Genomic DNA, 11,926 nt, shown 5'->3' with positions numbered 1-11,926 from the left:
TTTTCCTTTTGATGTGGCCCAATCTATCTACTTTTGCTTTTGCTGCCTGTGCTTTTGGAGTCATAGTCAACAAACCGTCGCCAAGTCCAACATTGTACGGATCTCCCCCTACGCGTTCTTCTCAGAGTTTTCCAGCTTTGGGTTCTGCATTTAAACCTTTGACTCACCCCGAGTTCATCTGTGGACATAATCCGTGAAAAGTCGGGGTCCAGCTCTCTTCTTCCTCACCCTCATTTGTTGAAATGGCTGTCCTTTCTCCAGGCAGTGGTCTCGTCTCCCTTGTGGGAGGTCGTTCGAGCACGTGTGCGAGGGTTTGCTATAATCTACTGTGAAATGCTATCAGTGAGTAGTAACCCTTGTATGTGTGTTTCTGCCCCTCGCCCATGCAGGTAGCATCGCCTTGTTTGCCGTCATCACCGTCGCCCTTGGATGCCTTAAAATCGGGTACTTCGTTGGGTTTTCTGCCTGCCTGTCCGCCACCGAGGGCGTGTTCCCCGTCACACACGCAGTGCACACGCTGGTGCAGGTACAGCACGCTGTTAGCTACGTGCCTCTGTATCCCAGGGCATCCAAAACGGGACCCGTGCGGCCGCGTGAAATGACTGGCTCGGATCAAGGCTGCTTTTCACGTGAAGCACTTGACCTTTGCTCTGGACGCCGGGGTAGGAGCTGTTCACCGGGTGATGGAAGCAGGTTAACGGGGCGAGGACAGGCGTTCGTGCAACATCCTCAGTTACGGCGACACCATTTCCTCCCAAACCTGGAGAACCCCCTCTGGTTCTCACCCCTGCTCCCAGGCCCTGTCCCCACCGGGAAGGGCTCTGCCCCCCGAGATGAGGAGAGCCGGAGAGGCGGAGAGCGACTCGCCATGCTGAGGGCGGGAGGCCACGGGCGCCCCAGCATTCACGCCCCTACCCCCGGAGTTTTAGAGCCTCTGGAGTGTGCAGACAGAGCGATGGTCCCCACTGAGGCGCCCTCTCTCATTTATTCCCGTCCAGGTGTACTTTCTCTGGGGACACGCCAAGGACATCATCCAGTCTTTCAAAACCCTGGAAAGGTAAAACCGGGACCATGCTTCACGCGTTGAGCCCGGGGTTCCTTTAGAACAAGCAGAGCCTGCCAGGGCCCTCTTGCTGGGTTACAGACCTGTGACCAAAGCTCCCTCCATCCCAACAAGCAGAGCCTCTGCTCCTGGCCGGGAGGAGGCCCTCTGACCTTCAGGCCCTTCCTGCAGGGACAGGGAAAGCGACGCAAACATCAGTGATGAGAGAGAATCATTGACCAGCTGCCTCCTGCACACCCCCTACTGGGGACTGAGCCTGCAACCTGGGTGTGTGCCCTGACCGGCAATCGAACCGTGACCTCCTGGTTCATAGGTCGATGCTCAACCCCTGAGCCAGGCCAGCCGGGCTCGCTGTTTTTGTTTTTTTATTTCATTTATTTTTTAAAATATATTTTATTGATTTTTTTTACAGGGAGGAAGGGAGAGGGAGAGAGAGTTAGAAACATCCATCAGAGAGAAACATCGATCAGAGAAACATCGATCAGCTGCCTTCTGCACACCTCCTACTGGGGATGTGCCCGCAACCAAGGGACATGCCCTTGACCAGACTCGAACCCGGGACCCTTTAGTCCCCAGGCCGACGCTCTATCCATTGAGCCACACCGGCCAGAGCTGTTTTTGTTTTTGTTTTGTTTTTTAATGTGGCCACTGGAGAATGCAAGACCCCACACGCGTGTCTCGCATTACCTGCGTGTGGACAGCGCTGCTCCAGGCAGGGGACCGGGCATTTCCCGCCAGGGCCTCTCCTCCGAGGGGACTCTGAGGGGCAGGGGTGTGCTTGTGGTGTGGTTGCACACAGTCTCTCTCTGTCTCCGCCCGTGCGTGGTTTGAACCAGGTACGCACACAGCTGCACATGCCCTGTTTTGCTTGAAGGAGCAAGCGTGAAACGTTCCCGAGTTACTCACCACCTTTAGGTTTATTTATTTATTTATTTATTTATTTATTTAATTTTTTTAAAGAGGTATCTTTTTTTAAAAAATATTTTATTGATTTTTTACAGAGAGGAAGGGAGAGGGATAGAGAGTTAGAAACATCGATGAGAGAGAAACATCGATCAGCTGCCTCCTGCACACCTCCTACTGGGGATGTGCCCGCAACCAAGGTACATGCCCTTGACCGGAATCGAACCTGGGACCTTTCAGTCCGCAGGCCAACGCTCTATCCACTGAGCCAAACCGGTTAGGGCACCACCTTTAGGTTTAGACTTTCCTAGGAAGATGGGAGGGTTTGGCAATCCCAGTGTGCAAGGCAGCAACGAGCTGGAGCTGTGCGCTCGAGGGGGCTGCCCCTCCGTTGCTGCAGTCCCCACCCCGCCCTGTCGTGCCCCGACTCGCTTTCTCCATCCTCCATCCACGTTTCCGGCCGGGCCGAAGGCTCGGGACTTGCCACCGGGACTTGCTGCTTTCTCCTGCCCTTTCGCGACCATCTCCCAGCATCCCGTGCTTTTAGTACATTCAGGGCCTTTCTCCGGATCCAAGAATTCCTCTCACCGGTTCGAGTCCTTTTCTTTTCTCATGAGTGAGGGTCAGCGGAACAGTCATTTGGAAGCAGAGCTGAAAACATACGCTGAGATCAGGAGCGGCTCATGGAAGCCGTCTCTCGTGTGGTCTGGGGCCATCGGAGCCGCGCACGAGAGGGCGGCTGGCAGGAGGCCATGCCGCCTGCCCTGAGCTTGCAGGGCCGTTTCCAAATCAAACCAACAGGCGCTGCCAGCTCCAGGGCGCATGACCTCCTCGGGCTCAGGGGGCCCGGACTTGGACAACCGCCCCTGGGGCCAGAAAAGAGGAGGAGAAAGGGGAGGTGAAGTAACGCTGGCGGCGGGGGGACAAACGCATTGCCTGCATTTGTGAAGGGCTCTGTCCCGTGGCCCCGGCACTCTCAGGAGGCCGGTTCCTTCCCCAGGGGCGCCTGCGAATCGTGCAGCTGCCAAAGGAAGCCAGGTTTTGCCCGCGTCACTCGTGGGAGCTCCAGGGGGGTCAGCTGGGGTTAGAACTCAGAGGAGAGTCAAGGCCAGGGTTGAGGACCCACTTGCACGGCTGTCCTGCAGGCTGATCATGGCACGCTGTTCTTGGCAGGACAGGGAGGGGCAAACTTCCTCTGGGTCTGCTCTCCAAGGAGGAGCCATCCGTACACGCCAGTTTCAAGGAATTGCCGCCACCCCCCCCCCCTCTGCCCCGCAATCACCAGCTATGCCTGCTACATGCCAGGCCCACTGCTACCTGCCCTGGAAGCTACCAAGGTGACTCCGTCACAAACCTGTAGGCAGGGGGGGATGCTGGAGGTTTTGAAATAGGCAGTGACCCCATTAGAACCATAGTCCCTACACATCTCCCTGTTCCCCCGAGGCCAGCATCCACCTCCCTTTTCTTCCTTCTTAGGAGGTCACATGGCATAGAGGCCAGGGCAGGTCTCTGGGGTTACTGACTCTTCACACGCAAATATCACTCCTTCCTCTATTTGGGACCTCATTTCTGAACCTGTCGGAGACATCAGAAGCTCACCAATGTCGTCACAGACAGGCTCTTTTTAAAAATATATATTTTGATTGATTTCAGAGAGGAAGGGAGAGGGAGAGAGAGATAGAAACATCAATGATGAGAGAGAATCATTGATTGGCTGCCTCCCGTACGCCCCCTACTTGGGGATCAACTCTGCAACCCGGGCATGTGCCGTGGCCAGGGGTAGAACCGTGACCTCCTGGTTCGTAGGTCAATGCTCAACCACTGAGCCAGGCTGGCCGGGCCAGAACAGGCTTTTTAATGTTTCCACTCTGCCATCCTCCGTGGGTTAGGGTCTCATCCCGTGCTGGTTGCTTCATGGTCACAATATTGCTGCCAACATTCCAGCCTTCATGTTCAAGGCTGGGAAAAAGGGAAGCATGACAGTAAGTCTGCCTTTCTTATGCTTACCTTACTCCTTAAGAAAACAAACGCTTCCAGTCCCTCACATCCCACTGCCACCATGGCTATGCCTAGCTGCAAGGGAGGCAGACAGCAAGTCTGGGCTTGGCTCAGTGTGGTCAGAGGTAGGTGGCGAGGCCGAGGGGGCGGATGATGATTGTTGGGTTGGCCAACCAAGTGTAGTGGCGTTCCCAACTCTCCCGACGTCCGCTGTAGCCCTGCCATCGCCCCCTCATTCTTCTCTCCTCTTCCCCTCTAGGAGAAAGGGCCTGGGGTATCGTTAGGGTTCATTGCCCGCTTTTAACAAATTCCCTTCCCCACGTCCCTGATTCCAAGACCCAGTTTCTTTTTGTTCCAGAGACAGTGAGTTGAGGACTGGCAGGTTCAAGGTTAAGGGGGAATGCCGAGGCGGTGGTTTAGGTAGTTCTCATGGAACTGCCCCTCCCAGCCAGTCAGAGGACCCACCCAGGGACCGAGCTGCCAGATGAAGCCAGGGTCATGGCTAAGAAGGAGGCCTGCGTGTGTGCATGTGTGTGCACATGCGTGTGTATGCAATGTCTGTGTGTTTTGCAGGTTCGGGGTGATCCACTCGGTGTTCACCAACCTGCTTCTGTGGGCCAACAGCGTCCTGAACGAGTCGAAGCACCAGCTGAATGAGCACAAGGAACGGCTCATCACCCTGGGCTTCGGCAACATCACCATCGGTGAGTGTGTGCGTGGCCGCTGCCGCGCTGGCGCGTCCAGGAGACCTGCAGACACCAGAACGTCCCGAGGCCTGGTCGGCCAGACAGCCCCCCCACCCCGCCCCAGTCTGCCTGCTGGCCCTGTGAGTGGGGGTGCTGAGTGTAATGAGAGGGTTCCTCCGTGACTCAGGGCTTGTCAGACCCCAGGGTGATCATCTGGGTCACCCTCTGCACGGCCCAGGTTGGCATGGAAATACGTGACTTTGTGTACAGCTGTGGGAGATTGGCGGTTGTGTCTGCCTGTGTTTAATTAAGCCCGTACAAGCCTCTAGTTCTTTCTACTGAAAATATAGCTTTTAAAAACCCAGAGCCGTCTAATGGTAGGTTTGGGTTCATTGGTTTCGGTTCATGTGAAGTTTGCGTCGAGGTCTACGTTGCTTGTCCTGTCGGCCCTCCTCGATCCTCCTGCTCCCGTGGGAGAGCCTGCAGGACTAAGCACCTTCCTGCTTTCTCCCCAAGTCCTTCAGCTCTTCGGGTCTGTCGCTTCGACACTGGGACCCTGGGGCGGAGAGGAACGTGGGGTAGAGGAAGGGCCAGGGGACTGGGGACTGGATTTGGGTCTTGTTCCCATCACATGTTAGCTTTTGTGGTGTATTTCATCATTTACCCCCAGCAGGTCCCCTGCTGGTTATGGAGCGTGTCTTTGTAACATGGCCAGTGCCTGCCACTGGGGCTGGAGGTGCTGTCTTAGGCCCCCCCGGCGGCATCGGATGGTCTCAAGAGGAAAACATCTGCTGATGAGATGGGCCTTTCCCTCACGAAGTTATTATTTTTAAAAAAATATATTTTATTGATATTTTACAGAGAGGAAGGGAGAGGGATAGAGAGTTAGAAACATCGATGAGAGAGAAACATCGATCAGCTGCCTCCTGCACACCTCCCACTGGGGATGTGCCTGCAACCAAGGTACATGCCCTTGACCGGAATCAAACCCGGGACCCTTCAGTCGGCAGGCCGACGCTCTATCCACTGAGTTAAACCGGTTTCGGCATGAAGTTATTTTTTAATGATAATGTTTAAATCACACATGTAATCACATTCACGCTGAGAGTTTAGAAAGCACAGGGAAGCAACATCGAGAAGAAAACCAGGGACTCTGCACCGTAACCTCACAGTGCTGAGTGCTGGTTGTGTCTCAGTGAAGCTGGGGAAAAGGGGCGTATAAAAGTTTCCTTTGCTGGAAAATAGAAAAGAAACACCAGTGGCCATTTTCCTCCCAGAGATGACCATTGTTTGCATTTTCATTTATGTCTTTCCAGACTTTTCCATGTCTGTCATCTATAGATCTGTAATTTACAAAAGCAGAGTCATGCTCTGGATGCTTTGACCAGCTGCTTTAAAAAAAATGAAATTCTGTTTTAAAATACATTTTTATTGATTTCAGAGAGAGGAAGGGAGAGGGAGAGAGACACACACACACCAATGATGAGAGAGAATATAGATCGGCTGCCTCCTGCACGCCCCACACTGGGGGTCGACCCCCACAACCTGGGCATGTGCCCTGACCGGGCATCGAACTGTGACCTCCTGGTTCATAGGTCGACACTCAACCACTGAGCCACTCCTGCCGGGCGGCAAACTGCTTTTTGGTTCAACGATATCTTGCGCACATTTGTGTATGTTGCTAAGTCAGTTTCTATATTTCTAATAGATTGATACTACGATAGTTCAATGGGTGGATAAAAGGTGATTCATGTAATTAATTCTCTGTTGGGGGTGTTCATGGTTGTCAATTTAGCCAGGGTATTAAATGCGATAATGAGCCGTGAAATCGAGCTTTTAATTCCCCGGGGAAACCCACGCGAGCATGCCCGCAGCGACCGTGCCTTCGGCTGGTCCATGTGCCCGTGGCCCCTCTCTTCCCAGTGCTAGACGACCACACACCGCCGTGCAACTGCTCCCCGCCGGCTCTCTGCGCCGCCATCTCCCACGGCATCTACTACCTCTACCCTTTCAACATCGAGTACCAGATCCTGGCTTCCACGATGCTCTACGTCCTGTGGAAGAACATCGGGCGCAGCGTGGACGGCCGTCAGCACCGGAAGATGCAGTTCCGGTTCCAGGGGGTGGCGGTGGGCTCGGGCCTGGGCCTGGCAGTGCTGGCGGCCACCATCGGGGTGGTGGCGGTGTACCTGATCCGCATCGGCCGCTCCAAAACCAAGAGCGAGTCTGCGCTCATCCTCTTCTACCTGTACGCCAGCGCCCTGCTGACGCTCATGGGGGCCGCGGGGCTGGCCGGCCTCCGGCTTTACAGGCTGGACGAGCAATCCCTGGACGAGTCCAAAAACCCGGCCCGCAAACTGGACGCGGACCTCCTGGTGGGCACGGCCTCCGGCTCCTGGCTCCTGTCCTGGGGCTCCATCCTGGCCATCCTCTGCGCCGAGGCCCGCCCCGCCTACACCTGGTACAACCTGCCCTACTCCGTCCTGGTCATCGCGGAGAAGTACATCCAGAACCTGTTCATCATCGAGGCCACGCACCGGGCGCCCGGCACGCCCCGCGAGGACATCAGGGCCCTGCGGGTGGCCGTGGTCTGCAACGGCAGTGACGCACCCCTGGCTTCTTCCTGCCTCAAGAGCCACCCTGTGGCCCGGGACCTGGGCAGCCAGATGCCACCTGCCGCCAACGGAGGTCTGTGCCTGAGAGAAGTCGGTGGCCCCGGGGAGGCGGACCCGAGCTGGCCAGGGGCCCGGGGCCCGGCCTGCCGCCCCCGCCTCTTGCAGGGCCGCACCCAGAGGACCCTCCTGAGGAACATTGCAGCCTTCTTGTTTCTCTGCAACATCTCGGTAATCTGCTTCCCTCCTTCCCCAGCCCTGCACCCCCAGCTTCTCTACAACCTACTGCCGCGTACGAAACCACCCCCACGCTCGGCAACGTAAACGCACCCACGTTATTTTTCAGGGTGTCTCCGGGTCAGGAATCCAGCCCTGGCTGGCGCCTCTGCTCAGGGCCCCTCACGGGCTGCAGTCATTTCAAGGCTTGACTGTGGGTGGGAGGGGACCGGTGTCCGCCCCCCTGTGTGGCTGCTGGCAGGCTGCAGTTCCTTGCTGACCGCAGCCCGAGACCTCCTGCGGGTCCTGGCCACATGGCCTCTCTGTAGGGCAGCTCACCACGTGGCAGCCGCTTCCTCTCCTGCAAGAGGGGATGAGCGAGGTGGGGCCCAGGGTCCTGGCAACCTAATCCCAGAAGTGACATCCCCTCACTTTGTCCTATTCTGTTTGCTGGAAGCGAGGCCCTAGGTTCAGCACAACACGGGGGGGCGGGGCTCCAGGAGGCTGTGACTCCCAGGAGCGGGGTCCCAGGGGTCATCCGAGAGGCTGACTGCACCGCCTGGGCGGGAGAGCTGCAGAGGCGAGCGGTGTGACGGAGAAGTGGACCGGAGCCTGACATCTAAGGGGAGGCGGAGGAACAGGGACAGGGAGACTGAGGAGGGGGACCAGTGTGTAGGTTCCACGGGCAACAGAAATAATAGGTCTTGCCCATTAGTTGCCATTGTATTCTCATCGGAGCCCTCTGAGACAGGTGTTAGAATGCCCATCTTCCAGGTGAGGAAACTGAGGCTTGGAGAAGTTGTAGCCTAGCGGTAGCAGGAGTAGCATGAACTCAGGTCTGGCTCCAAAGCAGGTGCTCCTCCCTCTGACCAGGGGGATGCGGGCAGGGTCTGGGCTGCTCTCTAAGCCAAGGACAGGCCAGCGAGGACACCACAGAACTCACAGCCAGACCGTGTGGCCGAGGGCTCCAAGCACCAGTGTAGGCACGCGCAGGTGGGTGTGGCCCACAGGCGACCTCTGCTCTAGGTAAACCCTGGGGGCGCAGGGAGCACAGAGGGAGTTCCTGCCCAGACTGGGTCCATCCAGGAGGGCTTCCTGGGAGAGGTGGTGTCTCAGGACTTGGAGGAAGGTAGGATTTAGCAGAGGGAAGCCAGGTGGTCCCTGATAGAGAGAGAGGCAGGAGGCAGCCCTGAAGACTCGGGAAAGGAAGGCACATTGGGGAGCGCACAGCCCTGGGGCAGAGGCTGCGTATCACTGACAGGCGTGCCTCAGGCTCCCTGCCCTGGGGGCCCCGGGATCGGCTGGGGTCTCCTGGGCGGCGGCGGCCAGGACGGTCTCCCTTCTCTTGCAGCTGTGGATCCCCCCCGCCTTCGGCTGCCGGCCCGAGTACGACAACGGCTTGGAGGAAATCGTCTTTGGCTTCGAGCCCTGGATCATCGTGGTCAACCTGGCCATGCCCTTCTCCATTTTCTACCGGATGCACGCAGCTGCCTCCCTCTTTGAGGTCTATTGTAAGGTCTAGTCTGCGTGCACATGAAAGGCCGGGGCGCGGGGTGCGCGAACAAGGGCGCTCCCCGGAGCCACCTGGGGTGGCCAGGCTGGGCAAACATTGCCTTACAGATGCCAGGCCTGCCTTTTGTCTGCCAGGGTTGGGTCCCGTGGGCCGGATGGCCCATCACCCCGGGTGAATGTCAACAAGTTAGGTCAAAATCGATGAGGCGGCTCAAATCCGTCCCCTGTTCGTTCATTCTAGTCAAAGCCCATTTCATCTCCTTCTAAACCGAGGGCCTCTGTTTTTGAAGAATGTGATCCTCGGCTGGAAAACTGTTTATCCCGTTTGTTTTTCATAAAAACCACCTTGTGTTTGCAATTCATCATGTGACTACATTTAGCCTTTTACTACCATCTGCGTAAGCGAATCACCCCATAGACTGCATCCTCCCCGGAGCTGGCGAATGTTGATACAATCACATGTAGTCTCTATTGTACTTGCTGCCTGTGTTTAATTTTTTTAAAATATATTTTATTGATATTTTACAGAGAGGAAGGGAGAGGGATAGAGAGATAGAAACATCGATGAGAGAGAAACATCGATCAGCTGCCTCCTGCACACCTCCCACTGGGGATGTGCCCGCAACCAAGGTACGTGCCTTTGACCGGAATAGAACCCAGGACCCTTCAGTCCGCAGGCCGACGCTCTATCCACTGAGCCAAACCGGTTTCGGCCTGTGTTTAATTTTTTAACCAAGTTATTTTTATGGTTTGGGTGGAAATTTGTGCGTCGATCCATCTAAAGACATATTTCTTACCTGAATCTTGGCACATTTTCGTTTGTGATCATTTTGAGGTTTTTTAAAAATACCGACTTTACTGTGTTCTCTCTCACGATAAGCGCACACGTGCTTTTTTAGAATGTTTGGACGGTCCAGAAGTCTAGAGAGACAAGAGTCAGCCAGAATGCCGCTGGTAAGCAGACAGCCGTCTGACGTCTTGGCGTGTGCCTTTTAGCTGCGGATGCTGCGATGCTTGTCATGGCCGCCACTGTCACACTTGCCCGTGACGACGAGACAGCGCCCATTTCGTATGCATTTCCCCCACTTAGCAACCTGCCCCAGACCTCTCTCTGTTGCTATCCACGCTCTGTAAGTACCATGTTAGTGCTGTATTATAGTCTGCCCAGGGAATGTGCCATGCCTGACTTGGTTTCCTGGTGCTGGCTTTACTGTCTATAACTTTTTGCCTTTATGAGTGACTCTGTGGCAATTAACCATATTTGTAAAGCCTTTTCTACATTTAGAATTCTTCGTGAAGGTGTGTGCTTATGCTCAGAATGCCTTGTCTAAAGGTTGTGGCTATCTGAAAGCCTTGTGAGGAATACGGACGGTTGGGAAGCCTTTGTATGTGTTTTTTCATACTTATTTTAAAATCATAATAAAGTTAGTTTACTTATTACAAATACGAACATCTTTTCATCTGATTGCTGTTGTTTTTTTTTGACAGCACAGGCAATGGGACATTAAGAAACACTGATGTTTTTACATGATTAAAGTATGTTATGTTTATTTTATGAAAAAACACAAAACTAAAAATGGGCAGATACACTAAAAACAAAGCAAAACATCACCGAGGGCGGTGGCTCTCCAGCTGCCGCAACCTGTTCCCTAGGGACCCTACAGCGATGTTTGCAGATGTTTCCATGGCTACCATTAGGGGGTGTCACTGGCATCTAGTGGGTAGAGGGCTGGGGTGCTGCTGAAGTTCTGCAATGCACAGACGGGCCCCCACCACAGAGAGTTATCTGGCCCCAAATGTTAATAGTGCTGAGACTGAGAGATTGTGATATAGCCCGGCCTGCGTGGCTCAGTGGCTGAGCATCGACCTATGAACCAGGAGGTTGCGGTTTGATTCCCGGTCACGGCACATGCCAGGGCTGTGGGCTTGATCCCCAGTAGGGGGCGTGCAGGAGGCAGCCGATCCATGATTCTCGTCATTGATGTGTCTCTCTCCCATTCTCTCTGAAATCAATAAAACTTTTTTTTTTAAAAGAGGGAAATAGTGATATAGAGGTAATTGCTGTTAATCGTGCCACCTAGTTAACTATTAGTATACACACACACACACACACACACACACACACACAAATGGATTGTTTTTATATATACTGAATTTGCATGTAACTTGCCTTTTTAAAAAATATTCTGACCTGCTGGTCATGTTCTTCCACAGCAATGCTGTGTACATTCAGGGCAGAAACACCGACTGTTGGAGGACAATGGTGGGTGCAGGGTGTCCTCGGATGAGGAGAGTCCCCAGCTTAAGGGTGGCAGGGATGGCACTTTCCTGGGGTCTGATGGGAGTGATCGTGACCTTCGCTCCCCCTCAGAGCAGGCCTGAAGGGGGCACGGGGAGGGTGAGTGGTGAGTGCAGGGTTTTAATGCTCAGAAGGGATGGACATTCTGGCCTGCTGTTGTAGCCACACTAATATGAAACACCACGACAGTGATGATAATGCTACTTGTCCAAAAGATGTAAGTTAAATCAAGTCGCCTGCTAAAAACCCATCCATGGCTTCCCGTTGCTAAACTCCTAACCGTGGTCTATGGGGATCTTCGCGAGCTGGCCTGATACTCTCCCTTCTCCTGCCAGTCCCTTCCTCTGCCTCCCTCCCCCAGGCACCCAGGGGCGCTGCTGCGGCCACATATGTCTCCCTCACTTCCTCGACTCTCCCAAACGCTTCTGTGCTCCGGGACCTTGGCACGTGCTACTCTGTCTTGGGAGTGTGTTTCTCTGGCTCCTTGAAATGGATCAGTCTCTTTCTCATCCTTTAGGCCCTGTGGGAGGTCCCTACATAGTGAGGTGTGCTCTGGCTATATATATATATATATATTTTTTTTTTTCAATCCTCACCCAAGGGTATTTTTCCATTGATTTTTGGAGAGAGTGGAAGA

At 54.6% G+C, this 11,926-nt stretch overlaps 2 protein-coding genes across 2 annotated transcripts in view; both read left to right on the top strand.

The window, feature by feature from the left end:
• Positions 1–507, top strand: part of TMEM128 (transmembrane protein 128) — a 22,628-nt gene extending 22,121 nt beyond the window's left edge. Inside the window, exon 5 of the mRNA XM_080658332.1 lies at positions 390–507. The gene's annotated coding sequence lies outside the window, so the exon portion shown is untranslated. The remainder of the gene's footprint in view (positions 1–389) is intronic.
• OTOP1 (otopetrin 1) overlaps positions 1–10,326 on the top strand; it is a gene marked incomplete at its 5' end in the record, with an annotated part of 21,842 nt that extends 11,516 nt beyond the window's left edge. Inside the window, 5 exons of the mRNA XM_080658311.1 lie at positions 394–526; positions 999–1,057; positions 4,538–4,668; positions 6,574–7,493; positions 8,830–10,326. Coding sequence (XP_080514437.1) covers positions 394–526; positions 999–1,057; positions 4,538–4,668; positions 6,574–7,493; positions 8,830–9,000 — 1,414 coding nt within the window. The 3' untranslated portion in view covers positions 9,001–10,326. The remainder of the gene's footprint in view (positions 1–393; positions 527–998; positions 1,058–4,537; positions 4,669–6,573; positions 7,494–8,829) is intronic.
• Between the last annotated feature and the right edge of the window lie 1,600 nt (positions 10,327–11,926).

Source organism: Plecotus auritus, assembly GCF_963455305.1.
Source record: "Plecotus auritus genome assembly, chromosome: 1".
Taxonomy (NCBI): domain Eukaryota; kingdom Metazoa; phylum Chordata; class Mammalia; order Chiroptera; family Vespertilionidae; genus Plecotus; species Plecotus auritus.
Note: the sequence above shows the minus strand (reverse complement) of the source record. Positions and strands in the feature narration are given on the sequence as shown.